Below are 21,115 nucleotides of genomic sequence, written 5' to 3'. Positions count from 1 at the left end.
AGTTATGAAGACAGGTCACTCAAAAGTGCACTGTTTTATGACAGACAGACATGTTCACAGGAAACAGACCTTAGTACACAGAGAAACACTTCAATGTGCAAGGAGTAACTTGAAATGAGGTAAATTGAGTGGAAAATGATTGGATTAAAATATTTAAGGTGTTTAGCCTCCAATCTGTGTTTCCAGAAAAGATTAATGAAGACATGGATGTTTAAAATCATAGATAAGAGACCCCATGAGAAAAGCCAGCTGAAGATTAATTTGGAAGACCTATGTAAATCAAACATATTTAGCATTTTTAAACCTATGAAACTGATTTTCTTCATATTGCTTATGAAGAATGGGAAGTATCCTTCAGTTACCAACACGTCAGATTTTGCAGAGACCAAAAATATGGAACAGCTGTTTCATATACACAGACTAATGGAAAAGAAGGGACAGTATGTGTCTATGTAGTTAGCACACAACACTGTAAGAAATCAGCATGTTCTTAGAAATGAAACAATGGTTTGCATCAACAGACAGAAATGAAAGGAAATTCTACCAATCAAGATCTTTCGTTATACAGATCAGAAAATGTTGTGTACTTGACAGAATTCCAAAAAGGAGTTGGCATACTTTACTCCAGTCTTAGTTTTCCTTCTAATCACATGTAAACTGTGAATTTAACTGGGATTCTAAATCAAGGAAACAAGTAAAGGCAGAGGCAAAAAAGCATTTGAATTGTAATGCAACAAGACATCAGATGACACAAGACACTGCCAGCAGTGACACAAAGACACTGCTAGCTAGCATCAGAAACAGATCCATTACTGTTGCCACAAGAGAAAAAAAATGCTATATGACTTTCTCGGTTCACAGAAAAGTAATTGGCTTAGTGTCAAGTAGCTTGGGTTTCCCTATCAGTCATCAGCCTGTACGACAAAGAAAGGAACTTTTAGAGACTAACCGACATAACTACTTTGATTCAACAATCAAAGCAAATAAGATTAAGAGGTTTTCATCTATATGGAGAAATCACAGCCTACTATAATTCCCCACAAAGAATGACAATTAAAGAAAACACTGTGTACAACACGTCACCTATATGTTCATTCTATCCACAGTGCAAAATCTGTAACTTCCACATAAATAGATAACTCATCATTTTCGCGGGGACTACAAGAGGAAAATGACACAGAAAAGCCCCCCAGCTAACAAATAACTCTCTCCTAGCTTTTTGTCTTGTTGAGTATGCAAAGATTCTAGTTCTTTGTATCTGGTTCTCAGATTGGAAGGAAAATCCAACACTTTTTTGACTAATAAAGATTTATATTACATTTTTTCCCCTTGTATACACGAAATGTTACTCTACAAAAGTTCTTTCAGCAATTCTCTCTCAAAGATTCCTGAACCTTTTACTAATTTCTTCATTTTTTCCCTAAGTAGGACTATATCACAAATTAATGGGTGAAATCCAAGTACTGCAACAAAACTGCACTTTCCATTTGCAATGTACCAAGCTCTTACATTCCAACACTGTTTGGAAGACATGGTAAAACAATAAAATCACAAAACATTTGACACAAAAAAGGGAGGTTGAAATCTAAAAATAAATATACTACACTGAATAGTCTGATGAGCTGTAATTACAAAACATCATATAATCAAAGACAGAATAAGTACCGCTCCAAACATAGATACACCTTATTATGAAACACACAGCAATTATTATGAAACACGTGTATTTAAACATTCATTATGGAAAGATTGTTATGAAATAGAAATCTTCTTAATAAGACACTCTAGGTGAAACCTATTAATTTAGTGGCATACAGTCCAACAGTTTCGTGACACCAGGACTGAAAAATATGTCATCAGCTGTGCAATACCTAATTTATAACCTGTACTGAGAATACATAGTCAGCACTATGCTGCAAAGTCCTCCTCACTACCACACTTCAGTTAGCAGCGTCTCCTTTTACATGACAGATACATTTTGTGAATTATATTCATAAAAGGCTCTTTTACTTTTGAATAATATTCTTTTCTCTCTTCATTTTTCATCAGACTACATTTTTGACTTAGACCTGTTTCCCTATATGAACTATACTGTCAGAAAATGCTACCACATACTATTAAGTCATTCTTCATTATGAATAAAATCTGTAGATTGTCTTACATAATCCTAGATGTTTTATTTCAAAATGTGTTATCAGTATTTGATTGTACAAGTTAAGAGGTATTAAAAATCTCTAGATCTGAAGGCTGATATAAACTTAGGCATAAAAATGTATTTTATACAACTTTACAAAAAAACTCTGCTCAGTATGAAACGTATTCCACATTGCTTTACAATAAAATTAATAAGGAATTTATGGTGCTGGTCACAAAAATAGACAAGTAAAAAAAGTTCAGCAATACTGGTCTATTATATGGTGCTTCTGTTTAAGAAAATACATTAATTCCAGTTCTGCTAGTGAGATCAAGTGACTGAATAGCTCAATAAAACAAAAGGCTTCAAGAAAATGTATCTTTCCTACAAAATATGACAAGACACATTTTCAAAGCATAAGAAAGCCATACAACTCATACTAACATTACTGGGAGCTGCCTGTCAAAAGCACTGTGTATCATGCTGAAAATGTCCTTCAGTGATAACAACAGGGTTAAAACTTTTGGACATCCATATCTTTTGGACATCATACAGTTTACATGAGGTGTTTCACAAGACAACATTTGTGATTTATGTTCAACTGTGCTTTCAGAAGTACCCGTATAACAAGAACACCTCAGAAATTAGTTTACTCTCTGGTTATATCGTCCACTAAAATCTACTATTCCTTCAAGAAACTTTCAACATAAGTCTTTAAAGCAGACTTTTAAAGGTGGCACACAAGCAAAGTTATTTGTTACAGAACATGCTTCAGTGTTATCTATATTACTTCAAAACTTCATGTACTTTATGTATCAGTGACCTTACTAAATTACTTTTAAACTGATTTATAAAAACGTTACCTCTCCCCTTAGCAGAGGAATGATATAACTTCTCCAAAATGAAGCTGATAGTATCAAAGAAAGATGGAGAACCCTGATATCAACTACAGCACAATAGGAAAACAAAAATACGAAGACTCGACTGTGTACCACAGCATGAAATCATAAAAATATCATATCTGAAGTGAAATTGTATTATCAAGTCAAACATATGCTTCTAAAAATCGTTGTTATAGACAGAAAAAAAAAAAAAAGTAAAAGCCAATACAGTTTATACGTATTTGACTAAAAAAGCATTTTTGGAAGTGACTGCTAGGAGGAATCTGCAAAAAAGATTACATTTACACCCCTGGGAACTGACGATTTACTGTTCTGAATTTTTTTTTTTTTTGCTGTCACAGCAGAAGTCAAAGTTATAACATGTAAGACAATATTTCAGTGAGCATCTGGAGTTAGTCCTAATTACTTAACAAGGAAAACGTAAATATAATGTGATTTTTTGACAAAAGATATTTTTCTGCTTGTCTATGTTGAAAACAGATAAAAAAGTGAGCCCTATATATCAAATCAATGTATAATTTAACAACTGTATTGAGTTCCTTAACTCTGGAAGCTCAGCTAAACATGTTTCCAAATACATTCCAATCTGGGACTTTAAATTATGTGAGGTATATCAGGGATTTTACCTAGCACATAATTAAAAACTAAATATTGTTGCCCTGCTTCTAAGATACTAGTGTACATAAAGTAACTTTTTTTGTAACAGGTAGAGGCCCAGTTTGGACATCTAGGATTAACATGGGCAGCTAAGTATTCAAATTGAGCTAAAACACCATAGCATCAAATTAAATTGGACTAACGAAATAAAGTATGTGAACCCCTGCCTTTCTAAACAGTACAATTGGGAAAAGACACTTCATAAGCTTTCTAGTGTCTCTAAATATGTAAATAAAAGGAGAAAGCTAGCTAGCATACTCAAGACTGAGTAACACAACAAACTGGAGACTTAATATGACAGTGGAGAAAATTAATAGTGAGAACCCTCATCATTGATTATTGTTCTGCACATCATGAAGTTAAAATATAAGTATGAAAGTAAGAAAATTTTTGTGACTTTTGACAATTATTAGTTAGAAAAAGATTATAACAATTGCCAAAAAAATCACAAAAGTTGACATGTTACCTGGCTATGACAAAGAGCACACAACTGACACCCAAGTAAGCCAGCAGAATATACATCCAGATATCAGGGGAGAGAGGATTCAGGAAGGAGAAGACGCCCGGGTTTGTACCATTGGGTTTGCGGTACAAAATACTTATTCCAAGAGTCATAAAGGGCTTGGAAAAGTCGATGACCTTCTCTCGAACATAGGTAATTGCCAATGGTGCAACTGCAAGGTCAGCTTTCTGTTAACAGAAATAAAAAAAGAGAAACAGGCCATAAGTCAGAAGAAACAGGTTGAAGCAGACAATCAGATCATGCAAAGCACAAACTTTACATGGAGGAGGTTTGTTCTTGTACTAGGTAGACTGAAATTTAAGTCTCTTCTCACTGTAAGTAGGGAAAAAGGTTTATTCTCCTTCCTTTTTGCTAACTGACATAGCAGCATCTAGAGAAAATTAAAAGCGATATTACAGGGATAGAAGCAAAGAAAAATATTTAATCTTGCAGAAAACATGAACATCCATTATCATATCTTATAGAAATTTTTTAAAATGTACATATGAACACATCTTCTCTTTGTCAATCCTTCACTGTGCTCTTTAATATATTTGTGAAGTAGACGTGAATATGCTTTTACAAGTGTAGGAAAAGGGCCAGGAAGCAGTTTTGCCTAGTTTAGCATAAAAGTATTGAAACAAAATGAAGAATATTTTAAAATGGGAAGTGCTACCTCTGAAAAGTTGCCACAGGAAGTAAGTTCTAACAAAGTACAACTGTCCTTACTAGTTTCCAGAAATCACTACAAAACTTGAAGGTAACTGGCTACTAATTAGTTGCAGCATTTAAAATGAAATCAGACAATAGAATGTATTTTGTCATTTTACCTTCAGTTTTAGTTATTATGGCAATAATTCATAAGAGATCAGTAGATAATATATTCTATTTTCATAGTGAAATCATAGTGACAAGAAATCTACTTTCAACAGCTCTTTAAAAATTACTGTGTGTGTTTATGTGTACAAGCATGTGCATGTACATGTGCACATATGAAAGAAGGAAGTTCAGAGCAAGAAGTTATACAGTACCAGACTTGGAAAGCTGAACTAATAACTCCTTGTAAACTACGTGTAAATATAGGTATGTAATGACAGAAATGGTATAGGTACCTTGAAATACTGTAATCCAATTAACAGCTGCAAATAGCACCGTTTTCAGAATGCCTATTCTAAACCAAGATCCAGAGATTTTATTCCTACTAAAATGATATAAATTCACACATTTACATATTCTGTTTTGCTCAGTTGGTATTGTATATACTGTATAACACTCAAAATCCCATACGGTGTCACAACATTTCAATGTCCCTTTTTTTTTGGTTGTCTCACTTTCCACAAAGTTCTATTATAGTCTATTGTTGTTGTGAGCATTTGTTATATCATTAGATTTACTCTAGCAAAGTACTTCTATGTTACAATGTGAAACTCTGTTGGTACCATTCATTCTTTTTGGTAAATGTTTACTGGTCAAAAAAAAAAGCCATATGCTTCATTTCCATTGGTATTCAGAACTCACAGCTATTATTCAGACTAGCAAGGCTTTATTCCACATCAGCAGAGTTTTTATGCATTGCATGTTATTGATGATATTCCAGCTGTTGCAGAAAGAAAACAGTAAAGAAAGAAACTTAACTTTGGGTTAAAAGTTATAGGTCAACACGTGGAAATTTGAGATACATAACTCAAGCTATTAGTTTACGAGGCAGCTAGCAGTCCTTACCCTACAAGACTGAAGCCAACTCGCTAGAGACTGTCAGAAGATGCAGCTGCCCGAAGATAGAGAAAATAGATATTTTGGAAGGCTACTGGCAGTTGTGAATTTTGGTCTTAAAATGTTACTATAGTCTTAATGAATAACAAATCATTTATTTTAACAAATGCTACAGGAAATCCAACCCTTGATCATTAGGTGAAAATAAAAAGGTATGCAAGTGAATATAGGTTGTAACTACCTCCAGTGGAGCAAAGCTATAGGGAAATTGCAGATGAAATTAGAAAAATAAGCAAAAAATAAATAATGCATGTCTCATATGAGAGAACAGAACAACCGGATATCCCAACCTGAGAGGCACAGATCCAAAATATAGGTCCATATCTTGACATTTCAAGATTTTCTTCACGGCTTTAGTAACTCTGTTTCAACATTTTTGAACTAGTAAATCACCATAAGAACAAAATAAGCATCTCAACAAAAATAAAATCCAGAGTCTTTACTGAGGAAACAAAAAGCTGCTAAAATGACTGACATAAAAATGTAACACTACCACATGTAACCACTTTTGCTAATATGTTATCTCCAACACATCCAATTATCTTAGCAATTTTTTCACTCAGAAATGGCAATACTTGAAAGTAAGAGAAATAAGGGGCCAAGTTTCCAGAAGTGGACTACGAGGGTCCCCTACACTCTTCAACAGAGAAGAAATACAAGTATGAGAATTCTCTTTAGTTAATTTCTCAGGATGGACTGGAGGGCAATGGTGTAAAATTAGGATTTTATCAATCTACATTTATCAACGTTTTCAAATGAGTACATCTTAAAATGGCTTTCTGATAGGTTCCATAACAAAGACTATTCGTCTCACTTGGCAATGTTATATGATTCCATTTTTTTAAATGAATGTATGCATGATTCTATTTTTTAAAGGAAAGATTTATGTATCTGAAAGCATAATCCTAAACAGCACTTATTCTTGAACTTAGAGTACTTGAGATTAAAGCCTTTTTTACGACAGCATCCAAGGACTGGTGAGGATAAGTTAGTTTCTACAGAGAAAAACTCTGCACCAAATAAAGATTACAATAGAAATTAGAAAAATTCTGACAAGGACATTCCAACACAAGGCGCAGTCCTGAGCAAAATGGAAGAGTTGTACAGCAACACAAATAGTAGATGTGATGAAGAAGCACGCTGAAGACAAGAATGTTAACAGTAGAGGGAAGAGACTGTAGAAAAATACTCCTCACTTCTTTCTCAATTCTTACTTTAATTATGTCAAGTATGAAGAAATCACAACCCTGCATTCACTCCACCATGCAAAGATATGGCATGCTAAACTGGAGAATGGCACTCACATTCTGCATCCATCTTGACAGTTTTTCAAAGAGAGGTTCTCTAGCAAGGAAGAGAATGTCCCGGACAAAAGGGAGGAAGAAGCAATTTATCACACTCCACAGGGCACTTTTGAAAGTCAACTGTACCACAGACAGTTATTTCCACCCTGCTTTCTCAAAGTGCATCAGATATTTTGAACATTACTTTTAATAGTACATACTCAGCTGCACTTGATCTTCCATCTTCACCTCCATCTTAAAAGGTTATGATATTTTCATACGAGCATATGCACTCTCAGTGTGGTCTACTTTTTACACTACTGCAAAACTCTGTAAACAGGGATTGCCAGACCTTCCCTTCTTTTTGTGCCTTATGAGGACTGCACATACTCTCTTCACAGCCGTGTAAAGGTTCCCCTGTCTTGCTGCCATGGGCTGCTGTAAGATGTTCACTCACCCACAAACAACTCAAGTTATACATGATCTATTTCTGATACAGACACCCCTAAGGCATGCTAAAATCCTCCTCCTTTGCTTCTTCATTTACATTTTACTTCCAAGAAGCTTGTTGAATACATTACATAAAGTAAAATTCAAAGAAAAGAGAAAGGACTTTTTTTTTTCAGTTGCATAGGGCTGAAATTTGGTACATAACCTGTAAGAAGACAAGTTTTAAAATTACACTGAATTCAATCTATGCATGCAGTTTAATAACTTCAGCAAGAAATCTGCGCATAAACGATGAGCCGTGCATGGACCATAGCATGCATAGTAAGTTGGTATTTACAGATATTTGATATTTTGGATGTGAAATCTAACTGTACAAAATATAGCCCAGAGAAACTGCCATGTTAATTTTTTGGGAAACTGAACTTGTATCATTTCAGTCATTTAACTGAACTTGTATCATTAACTTGTATCCTGACTTGTATCATTTACGATTAATTGCCAACAATATTATCTATAGATGTATCTTTAGCAGTTGTTACTTAATAAAGTAACATAATAATTTAACATAATAAAGTAACATATGATGATAATTTCAATAGGTACTGGCTCAAGTTACATATTTGTTTCTAAGTGCTGAGCTGCTTCTCAGTATTTACTGTTCAGCAACAAAAAGTTACTGAAAGACAGGCAGTTTACTCAGATTCATTGTAATAGAATCATAGAATGGTTTGGGTTGGAAGGGACCTTAAAGATGAGTATTTCATAGATGTTTCATTTTTTTAGACATCCTAATGTCAGCACAGCTAATACTGTTCTTGGCCAAGTCTTGAACAGCTGAGGCAACTAAAGGTTGTGTCAACTACAAGCCCTCAAGTCTTTAGAGGAGGGCCCTGATCTAGCAATCAACAAATTAATCTCCCTAGAGATCTAAATTTAAAAAAAAACAGAGGAAAAGTTTCTGCAGAGGAAATTTGCCTGCTGTCCGCTACTACAGAAACAACTTGCTACATGAATTCAACTAGACAAAAACATTTGGAATCCTAATATAGTTAATTTACATTGTTTCCTTTTATTCAAGGTTACTGAACCTAGGAATTTTTGTAGTCCATTCTCATTTAACTATGCCGGCACGGATTAGATCTAATAGCTGAATAGATGTAGTATGAGTACCCATTCAAAAAAGCCACAAAGTTTCTATCCATTGATTCACAGGATGTTGTTTCACTGAAGTATTTTACACCAACTTTGGTTTCATCAACATTTACACAAACTGCATGTAGAAGCCGTGGACCACGGAACTACACTTTAGCAGGAAAAGGGATGACAAGAAGTTACAGCAACAAGAAAATCTTAGCCTTAATTCTTGTCAGTTCACTCCAGCAGAGTTTTCCACAAAGGGCTCTTCTCATGGTTAGAAGAGCAAGATTCACATTCCCACTGAAAGGGCAAACTGCTGAGGACAATATTTACAAGACAGTGTAGATATAGTGGCCCAGGTTTCAGGTAAAGGAGACTCCCCGCTTAAAAAAAACAAACAAAACCCAACCAAACAAACAAACAAAAACTTAAGAGAGTACTTGAATTAAGCAAAATGTTACAGTTCTTCTTTAGAGTTATCACACTTTTTTTTTTTCCAAAATTTTATTTTTTGCACCAGATATGTTTACTAAGAATGAAAATTACTGGACAACATGCTCCAGTGAAGCTTTCTCAAATAAAATGCAGAAGTAACATTGGTTCCTAGTTTGCAGGCAGCATTTTTATCATTATACTTTCCAGATTTACTGCAACTCCCTGGAAGTGTTTTTTTTTTCTAGCTGTTAATCATCTACGTCACCTAGGCTTTCAGTTACTGCACTCAGGGCAAAAAAAATCCACACTTTTTAATTTTGATGTGAATTCTGTTCTCAAATATATGTAATTTTATCAAATTATTTACATTAATTTATTTCATCCTGCAACCAAGTTTGACTTCTGTCACATTTAAGTTGTTCCTACTTTTCTGTATCACTTTGTCATCTGGAATTTTTTACAAGGGAATCAAAACGATTACTAATTTTTTTGCATATCATTCAGATGGGAATAGATCACTTCAGGATCTTATTGATCCTCTTATTGATTAACAGTTCTCAATTGACTACTTTTTGAAATTTATAATTTCATCAGCTAATTAATTAATGTGATAAAACCCATTAAAATGGATAAAATCAACCTCCTGTACACTGACCCCCTCTAGATACATTTTGATGCAGCCATCACTAGGACTAGACTACTCTAAAAAGAATCCAAACACTGAAATTCTCAATGAATAGTTAAAGTCCAATGTCTTGGGCTTTAATTAAAATTGATAATTATTAAAAAAAATAACAAAACTGGTCTTTTTAGAGAACTCCATCATATATGAAATAAAAACAGAAGTATTTTCATATTGTGTATATTCTCAAAACATCACATATCATGCAATGGTTTACATGTGCCTTAACTATAAAAGAACTGGTAGACTACATATCTTATTACCCAAAAATATTGTCACAATTCTAAGGAATAAAAATGTTAGCAATGTTTTTATGCACAAGATCCTAATTTAGTTCTGTTCTGCCTAAGGTATATGTAAGCTAATTCATTTGAAAAACTTGTTATATTTATTTAAATTCAATAAAGCTTATCCAAACTCCAGGCATTACTTAAATACTGAAGATAACAGGATAAAATTATTAAAAATCATCTTTAATAAAAATAAAATGCAAATCCTAAGGATGAAATCTGTGGGGGTTGAGTTAAAATGTTTCTGATATTTATAACATGAAATCTAGGAAACAAAAATGTCATTACTGTTGAAATTTATTCCTTGTATTATGTGAAGGTATGCTTCATTCTGGAAGACAATGATCAACAGAAGGGTACAAATACATAATGAATAAGAACACAAATATTACAAGAAAAAAAAAAAATTCAGCATGAATGGCAGATGTAGACAAATTCCTAGCCTAACTACTGCCCAACTAGAAAGTGGTTAGATAGTTAACTAACAACATTTATGGATGAAACTAAGTTGTTCAAAGTAGAAAAACTATAAAAGACTTGTTCTATGTCAACCTGCACAAAAGGAAGTGGAGGACAGTAGATAAAACAAGCTCAGAGAAAGAAGAAGAAAAATTATTTGTCACATTAAGTATAATTAAGCTGTAAAACTCCTTGCTTTCAGAACCTGTGGGTACCAAAACTTAAACGTTTTCAAATAATTGAAGAACATTCATGAATACTATTTTACAGCTTCCCCCTTTTACCCCGTCTTATAGTTCAGTAAGGCCCTATCCACACTCTGCTGATTGGGTAAATATTGCTACATTCTGTTCATCCTTATACATTTTTCTTGATATTTCTTGTTGGCTAAGAAGGAAGTCAGGATACTGGGAAAAATAAGTTTTTACTATGAACAACTATAAGGAGAGGAGGGGGGTCCACAAGAATTAAGACTTAGTTTTGTATCAATAAATAGTTATGTTTCTTACCTACCATAAAACTATGAATGATATGAAGCAGCTTCATACAAGTGTGCATTTTACATGCAATTAAGTTTCAAATTTCAGTCATATCTTCTCACCTAAATATGTTTCTTTGCATATTTTGAAGAGGGAGCAATAGCTCACAGAAATTTATGGATTTATTATGTTTATTTTCAAAAATAGATTTTGCATTAAATTTTACACTATCATTCATGACTGTTTAGCTGAACTTCATCCATTAAAAGGAAGGGATCACAGGCCATGCATATCTGCAGAGAGGGTTATGTTTGAGCTGAGTCAGAGAGAGACAATGCAGAGTTCTTTCTGGATCTCGATAAAAAGGCCTGACAACAAATGGCCTAATAAATTATGTGTTTTAATAAGATATAATAAAAAGAGGAATATAAATGCCCAATAAATCTCACATCCCTTCTGATGCAGGGAACCCTGCTTATGTGCAGCACTGAGCAGATCCCAGACGGATCTTCACCTGGCACACTGTGCAGATCCTGTCTGTGGAGAGGATCCTCCTTCCTCCCATACCATGGTGTCTTTTATTTTGTGTAATGAACAGAATCATATATCTTCTCATGACAGGCTGGAGCATTATCACTGTCATAGCTACAAAGGTCTGTGTAATGGACTACTGTCAACAAATTCTTCAGACAACTAGAAGAACCCTTGTGTTCCCAGGTCCTTGTCCTTATGGAGGAATTTATTATCCTGATATCCGCTGGAAAGGCAACACAGTAGGGCACAAGCAATCCTTGAGGTTACTAGAGATGATAACTTCTGGACACAAGTGATGAAGAAGATGACAAAGGGTCTGAACCTCACAGTTACAAAACAAAAATAAATGGGTCCAGGACGTGAAGACTGACAGTGGTCTCACCTGCTGTGACCAAGAGATAGTGGACTTCAGGATCCTGAAGGGAGGCAACATGGAAAAAAGTAGGATTATAATCCTGGACTTTGCGAGAACAGACTTTGTCCTTTTCAGGGACCTGCTTGGAGGAATCCCATGAGAGACAATCCTGAAGAGAAGAGCTGACCCAGAGAGCTGGTTGATTTTCAAGCATGAGGATGACCTCCTCCAAGCTCAAAAATCATCTGTCCTCACATTTAGGCAGTCAAGAACAGATGAGGGGAGGCCGGCGTGAACAAGGAGCTCCTGACAAAACTTAGACATAAGAAGAATACCAGACATGGAAGCAGGAACAGGTGACCCAGGAGGAATATAGCAAGATAGCCAAAACCCATCTGGAGTTGCATCTGGTGAGGAACATCAAGGACAAGAAGGGCTACTACAAGTACATCAGCAACAAAAGGAAATGTGGAACTGCTGCTGAACAGGGCAGGGAACTTGGTGATAAAGGACATTGAGATGGGCAAGGTTCTCAATGTATGTTTCACCTCGGTCTTTACCGGTAAGATGACTGATCTTCAGGAATCCCAGGTCTCTGAGACTCTGGGGCAAGTCTGGAGCAAAGAAGACTTAACTCTCAGTGGAGAAGGACCAGGTGAAGGAACATGTAAACAACCTGCACATACACAAGTCCATGGGACCTGATGGGATGCACCCATGAGTGCTGAGGGAGGTGACTAACATCAGCCAATCTCAAATATCTTTCAAGGGTTGTGGATATCAGGGGAGGTTCCTGAGGACTAAAAGAAAACAAATGGCACTCCTGTCTTCAAAGCAGTCCGTTCAGAGTCAAACTAATTCCTGGGAAAGTAATGGAACAAATCCTGAAATTCACACTAAGGACAAGAAGATAACTGAATGTTATCAGTGTGAATTTGTAAAGGGGTGATCTTCTGTGACCAGCCCCATAGCTTCCGATAATGAAACTACTGGCTTTCGTGGGTGAGTAGAGAGCACTGAATGTTGTTTATCTTGACCTTAGCAAGGTTCTCAACACCATCTTCCATAACAACCTCAGAGACAAACTGAAGAAGTACAGGCTAGATAAGTTGACATGAGGTTAAATGAAACCTGGTGACATATAATTCTGAAGAATTATATAGGAAATACTTCCACAATATCCACCCCAAAAAAATGAAAAATTAGTTCCAGATGGTGATACTACTTAACAATTGTCAAATCTAATAGCTATATATGCCTATGCATTTATACATGTGTGAAAATATGCATGTATAAAGATGGACAGAATAGGTGTACTAGGTGTAACACACATACATATTTAAAGATAATACAACTATAAAACTCTTACACATTCTTCTTAAAAGTGTGAAGCTAGGCATAATCAACATCTGTTGCAACAGCAATACCAGATTATTATTTACTAGAAAAACACAAAGATAACAACCCATCTAGTAAACATGAGTACTTTGATTAGCACGTGTTCTGTCCATCTGCTGAAATCTTAAAACAGATTGAAACAAGATTAGTGAATATTTGAGTTATTCGTGCAGTTTCTGCCATCTTTAGGAGGTTTCATTTGAATTAGCTATAAAATAGTCTCCCCTCTTCCTACTTTAAATTACAGTGATATGCAGAATATGTTTTATCCCCTTCTTTGATCAAATGTCTCTATACTGAGCAATTCACCCAAATAAAGGCAAAGAAGGGACAATGACATAATTTTCAAATTGACTAAAATGTTTCTAAGAGACTGAATTCAACAGGCATGACCAACTGGGAAAGGATGCTTTGAAGGACACTAAGTAATGCCTGCCTTACCCATTTACAAGTAATTGTAGTGGTATCTGTTTTGACACACACTGCATTACTTTGCTGCCACAGTATATGTCGATATTTTTGTCTTACTGCACGCACTTTATTGTTAATCTTTCAAGAAAGACGTTTCTCTTCTTTGTGTCTATCAATTTATGTATTTATACTACATGCACAGAAATTTCTCTAAGGCAAAATCTCAGATCCACCTCCAGAAGAGGAAGCCTGACTTCTGTTTATTATGAAGATGCATGTTTTGTCACAAAAAAACCCCACGTATTTGTTCTCAAAAATAAATTCTGAATACTATCTATTCCATATTTCGATTGAGGCATATGTCACAGAAGAGCTAAACCATTTTGGAAGAAACAAACACTACCGACAGGCAAAACAGAGATGCAGAATTGTCTTAACAAATAAATTCTACACTATAGAAACCATTGATGTGAATCTCCTTGCATCCCTTCTTTAAACATTTGCATTTGCCAAAACATTACTATTCAAATGGCTTTATCATAAAAGTTTTACAATTTGCATAGATAGAATTGAAATCTAAACGGATAGTAGAAAGTTTCCAAAAGTTAACTTACATGATCAATTAGTTCACGAACCATTCCATTCCACTGTCCGTTGGCATCTTCCTGAGCTCCATATTTTCCATCCTCCACCAGTCTAATCTCATAGGAAAATCCAAGGATAGTAGACAGCTCCTTGAGGAGGTCAATGCAATAACCTTCAAATCGATCATTTCCGTACAAGGGTTTGTCAGACTTCTTGAACATAACATATGGCTCTTCCTGTAAAAATTAAAAAGACACAACAGAAAATGAGTGCCCCCACACTTTATTTGCATTTTAATCAAAAGTAGTACACTGTTGTGATACCACTCCCTGTAAAAAAACTAAAATGAAAAGTAGAGTCCTTTTAGCTTTTTGCTATTTCTGTCTAAAGTCTTTATTTATCTTCAAACTCAAGTTAGTCAGAAGACTCTTTCTCACTTTTATTGGAAAAAAAATGACACTGTAAACACTGTAGACACATCTTCAAGGAATTCATATCAACACTAAAATAAAATGTGCTCCTCAGCAAATTACATTAGACATTAACATCAAATGCATTGTTTATATGGACATTGTAATCCTCTTAACATGTAGAAATGAGTTTTGGCGACTGAAAAAACACAATTACTTAAAATCTCAAACATCAAATGTTTTAAGTATTAGTTTTACACTTTTCTTTACACAAGTATTTTAAGTGTTTACTAAGTGCTTGTTAGGTATAGAAAAGCCACATGGAGGCACTGGAACAGGTTGCCCAAAGAAGCTGTGGATGCCCCATCCCTGGAGGTGTTCAAGGCCAGGCTGGATGAGGCTTTAAGCAACTTGGTCCAGTGGAAGGTGTCCCTGTCCATGGCAAGGGTGTTGGAACTAGACGATCTTTAAGATCCCTTCCAACCCAAGCCATTCCATGATTCTATGATTCGGACTTGTTAAATTCCTCTGTGAAGAAGTCAGTGAAATTACCTACTGTTCTGTTGCCTCAAGTTATAGGCTGCCATTTACAAGGCTGCAGCAAAACCAGAAAAAAATTAACTGAAAAAGCAAGTTCTATGATACACAGTTCCCCAAAACTGAATTTATTTTCTTTAAACATTTCTCTTCTTATATTTAATTTAAACTACAATGTGACTTTTCTGCATAAAGTGATGTGCAAACTGAACCACAAACAAATTTAAATGATTAGCAGAATATTCATAACTGTGGGAAGAAACAACATTTAGCAAAATATAGGATTTTTAGATCTGTTTCTCAATATAGGATAAACTTCCTCAAATACAAAGCTGAAGGGAAAAAGACAAAAACCAAAGTTTCCAACTACAGTATGGCACCAATATTCAAGTTCTATTTGATAGGTTAGGTATACAACTCAATCTTTGCTCATGCTGTAGACAAGCTTTTTTCATTTTTTACAACAATAAAAAAATAAACACAAAGGTAAGACAAATGGTAGTAGATGCAATTACTGCATCAACCATAGCTAAATAATTTTATTGAGTATTTAATCCCGATTTAATATGGGATAATAATATGCTCTTAATTGAAAGAGATTTATTATCAGTCTGGAAAGTCATAATAAGTGACATTCCTTTGCAGAGAACAGTTAAATATTTCCACTCATTCTTGAACAGAAAAGATGCTACTTGGATGCGTATTCTACAATGGGGCAGGATCAGAATTCAAAATGACAAGTTTCAGAAAATAGAGTAATTTAAAAAACAAAGGCATTCAAAAGGAATTAATGAATATTTCCACACTTTAAATGAATAATTAATTGCAGAAATTCAGGAGGAAAAGAGCTGATGAGGTAGCAACTCTATAAAATTAAGTTCTAGGTATTAACAGGGGATCATGTATTAGACTCACCAATATCACACCATTAGCTGAGGAAAAGCAAAACCTGACCTACTTGAATCTGCTTTGAGCAGGAGCTGGGCCTGGAGGACCTGCAGTGGTCCTTCCCATCAAAAATTACTCTATTATTTTATATTTTTTACATTACTAGTTTTCAGTTTCATCCATTCAGTTTTAGATACTGCTGTTCAAGAGAAACATGAATCAAGATCTGCAAAACAGGATGAGGAAAGATGGAAAGAATATAGGTTGTTACACTAAACCAAGAACAGACAGGGAAGTGATAGAAGTACTCAACACATACAAAGCTGTCGCAGAAAGGAACCAGAAAAGTTATTTTCTGTAGAGGGGACGGGAATTAAAGGCCTGAAGCTATAGCAAAAGAAATGAAGGTTAGAAATCAGGAGACACTTCATAATGGTAATTACAGTTAAGTGCCACAGTAGGTTATCTAAGAATTTGGACTGTTTTGCTAGAATAAAAGCTAAGCTCAATCATCTCTTGCTAAAAAAAAAAAAAAGTCAAGAAAACAGCTACCTGTGGCAACTGTTTCTGATGTGAAAAGAACATTCACCATCCAGGGGGTGAAATAATGACAGCTGAAAAATTGTCCATTTCAGCTGTGAGGTTCTATGTTTTCGGAATTTTCAAAAATGTCTGGAACTTCTTTATCAACAGTAGTTAACTCAAATAGATTATCCCACATTAAACTGGGATTAAATACTCAAAATTATTTAGCTACACTTTAAATCATAAAATTTGTTTCTGACAGAGCAAGAAACCTGGTTCAGATGTAAAAAACCTCAGACTTGTGCTTCCCAAATATAGCATTCTATATATGCCTCTGTCGGCATTATGAAATTCCTATGTAGCTTTTAGTGCTCACGCACACAGTTCTTAGACATTTGCTCTCTGAATTGTTCAGACATTTACAGAGTCACACGTCCCCCAATATCTCTGGAATCTTGAGAAGATTCTTGACATTTTTTTTCTGTCTTCCATTCCACGCAATCCTGAATTATATGGGGCAGATTTAAATGTGTGTGATATCAAGGAGGCAATATAATTGCCAATTCATGCTTTTCTGTCTTGTTTACTTAGTAAGGACAGCAGGATTTTCTTCACTGAGCCATCCATACATTCGTGCATATTTTCCTGTAAGATGAGTACAGTAATACTCAATCCCTTTATCTGTTCTGCTAATGCTTTTTTACACTTTGTTAAAAAAAAAAAAACTAAAATACGTTCAGTGAAGATTGATACAGAAGAGCACCCATAAGCCAGATAAGTACTAAAAGTGAGAATGCAGATAAGCTAGTAAATGCAAGTAAACATTTTTCTGAGAAAATTTACTGCAAAGTACACTAAAGCTATTGCAAATAAAGACGGTCACAAGAAAGAGTAAAGTGAGATGTAGATTAAAAATTATATCTGCAAAAAGTAGATATATCCTTGAAAAATATTTATTGAGTAGTATAAAAAAATTACTAAAATTAATTCAAGCATATGACTCCAAATGACAGATGACTGCTGTTTTCATACAAACTTTCTGTTTACATTTACTGTTGATGAATAAAGACATTTTGCCTTATTGGTAAGGTGATGTCCTCCTGGCTGTGTGGTGAACTTTAATCACGGTGATTCTCTTCAGTGACAGTGAATATGAAATAATCAGATGACAGTATGGCATTGTCATACATTATCATCAGAGGGGGTAGCACTCTCCTGGATGCAAAAAAGCAGATTACATGAAGTCATAGAGAGATTGCATAAGGTCTTTTTTTAATATAAAGATTTTTCTGAAGTCCAAAAATCAAATAAGCTAAAAATTGGATGGATTTCAAAAAGAAATAAGAAGGAGTCAAGTTTTAATTGCATTATGTTAAAGTCCAGATTAAATGATCAAAATGTTTTCTTTTTACTTTATGTGCTAAGCCTCAATGAATGTAAACAATTGGTTTTCTCATAATAACTCTCTAAATTGCATCATTTCTGTGATACACAAGTATTCAATCTCCAAAGATGTTTTCATTAGGGATGTCAGTATAACAGGTTTTCCATTACACATTTTCATGTGTTCTACTTGCAAAATTTATCTGTATTCATTTTTTAATGTATAAATTGAATCACAAATGTAAAACTTCCCTATACAATAACAGATTTCTGTCTTATGTTTCTACATGTTGAATTAACATTGTAGCTTTTCAGATTTCTTTTAGTTTTAAAACACACAACTAACATTTGAATGAAAACCCATTTATTCTATACAAATGTGGGCATGGAAAAAAATGTATTGATAGAATTTTTTATATTTGTTTTTCTTAACCTATATGTTTTCTTTTCAGATTTGGACAGGAAAGACTTACTTGAATTATTCCTGTGAGCTGTATTATACTTCAATTACAAGGATATTACTAGAATTGACAAAATAAATTCTACATTTCAGATAATTCCAAATTTAATCCTTATGGGTAGTTATCAGAGATATGGATTGGTCATTAATACTTTCAACATGGACATATATATTTTTTAAGACCTTTCTATTATTATCAGTATTGAAAAAAAAAACCAAACCACACAATAAAAAAAATGTGGAAGCCTTGATGATGAAAAGAGGAAAGCCACCTTCAAGATTTGCCACTTTTAGAACAGAGAATTTTAATCACTAGCTTCTGTTCACCAGAGATACTAGAGTTAAGATGCTGCCATATCTAATTAACATTTATGTCAGATGTAAGGAATACACAATAGGTTTTCACAGTTGGCAGTCAAAATTCAAGTGGGAGAGGTGAAGCAAGCCACTAGTTACAATCAATCAAAACAATGTAATATATTAGACACCTCACCAGTCATTTGAGCCAGGATATTCTAATAGAAGAAACTAAGGCCAGACACAAGAAAACACCAAAGTTGCCTTCCTCCACTATACCATCTGTAATAAAAATTAATTATGAATATCCTTATTTGACATATTTTAACATATTTCCTGAAAGGTTCCCTCGTATGACTTCTTTGGTCATGAAACATATAATTATGCTCTGATAAATCACGGTCTAAAGAACTAAAGCCGTAGTTGTTCTTTTCTGCAGTTTCAGTTCTCATTTTGTCAGGCTTGTAAAAAAAAAATAAATTCTTTTTCTTTATTCCCCCACAACTTACTCTCAACTTTGGCCAGACTTGAAATTAGTTCAGCTGCATCCCAAGAATGTATACTAAGTTTCCATTCCAGTAAAGCAAAACAGATATGAGCAGATGCCTATTTCAAGCAAAATCACTTGACTCAATAAACAACAGAACATGAAATCATTTAACTGTTGCAACACTGCAGACTGTACTAACCTGTTTTTCATCTGAACTGGATCATACTGTCTTCATGAGAAATTAAGAATATAAAAGACATTACTATTACTATAATGGAAAGAAAAACATGAGTCTTTGAGCAACCTGGTCTAGTGGGGGGTACCCCTGCCCATGGCAGGGGCGTTAGAACTCGACGATCTTTGAGGTCCTTTCCAGCCCTAACCATTCTATGATTCTATGATGAAGCATAAATTTTCAAAAGACTGTGGGGAAAAACAACAACAAAAAAAAGCAAACCCAAGACATCCAACAAATACAGCAAGCATTTTCCTAGACTGATGGCCCTTGATGTTCATAAGGGCAAATCCTAAGCTGATCCTTACCACCATGTAAAAGTGTATTTTTATTACTAACATTTCAGTGGAAGGGAATTGAAGGACTAGAGAATTATTTGAGAGAAGTTGTTTGGGGTGATGCTTTAAACTTGGAACCCAAAGAAAGTACTTCTCTGTCATTATCCAGAGATATAGATATGTGGCGATCCTACCTTCTGCTTGCACCCAGACAGGGGAAAAATAGCTTTATTGACCTTTATCTACTAAGTCTACTACCTTCACTTGTGCTGATTCCACTGCACTCATACATATATTATGACTTCCTTCGAAACTCTTTTTTTTTTTTTATGATAAGCATCACTTACTTTTATGTTAGAAATACAAACAAGCACTTTGGCCAAGCATATCTCTGGATACTTTGCAAGTCTGAAGGCCCCAAAAGTTATTAGAAGTACACAGACATTATGCTGGATCTCAGGACAAGGCTGATTTTCAACTTAAACTTTTTTATGTTTTGAGCATCATAAAATATAAAGCAAGCTAATTTACCTTTCTCAGTGGAAAGATTCCTGAAATACATTAGTTTGCTTTACACTTGCCCAGAGAAGCTGTGGATGCCCCATCCCTGGAGAGGTTCAAGGCCAGGCTGGATGGGGCCCTGGGCAGCCTGCTCTAGTGGTTGGCTACCCTGCCCACAGCAGGGGAGCTGAAACTAGATGATCTTCAAGGTCCTTTTCAACCCAGGCCATTCTATGATTTGTGCTACATCTTCAAGAAATCAGTCAGTTTACAGTCTTCACTGGTGGCTGAAGACAGACAAGTGGAATTGAGGCAGGAGTGGAATGAAGTTCAAGAAGGAGAGAGTGCAGACTCTGGATTTTGAAGTGGGTATGAGAAGTCTGGGAGAGGCCTTTAGGCATACATTGATCATGACAAGAAAGTATATAAAAAGGGGACAAGAAAAGTACTAAAACTGGAAAGTAAGAAATTGTACATTCCTTTATCTTCCAAAGGAAAAAAAAATCACATCCGAGTAAACTAAAAGTAGAAAACCACCAAGTTTATAGTTTTTCTGCTAGACAAAAACAGATTGAACTATTGCAGTACACAAAATTCAAACAGATTTATGAGAGAGAAATATCTATTTCGGACTAAAACATCAGC

The 21,115-nt window shown here is 34.8% G+C and overlaps 1 protein-coding gene across 1 annotated transcript in view; it reads right to left on the bottom strand.

Moving 5' to 3' along the window:
* Positions 1-4,155: 4,155 nt before the first annotated feature.
* Positions 4,156-21,115, bottom strand: part of LOC104464281 (glutamate receptor ionotropic, kainate 2-like) — a 23,362-nt gene continuing 6,402 nt past the window's right edge. The window contains exons 3-4 of the mRNA XM_010076939.1: positions 14,496-14,702; positions 4,156-4,383 (exon numbers count right to left, since the gene is read on the bottom strand). Of these exons, the coding sequence (XP_010075241.1) occupies positions 4,156-4,383; positions 14,496-14,702 (435 nt within the window). The remainder of the gene's footprint in view (positions 4,384-14,495; positions 14,703-21,115) is intronic.

The sequence above is a fragment of the Pterocles gutturalis genome, unplaced genomic scaffold (assembly GCF_000699245.1).
Source record: "Pterocles gutturalis isolate BGI_N339 unplaced genomic scaffold, ASM69924v1 scaffold10718, whole genome shotgun sequence".
NCBI lineage: Eukaryota > Metazoa > Chordata > Aves > Pterocliformes > Pteroclidae > Pterocles > Pterocles gutturalis.
Note: the sequence above shows the minus strand (reverse complement) of the source record. Positions and strands in the feature narration are given on the sequence as shown.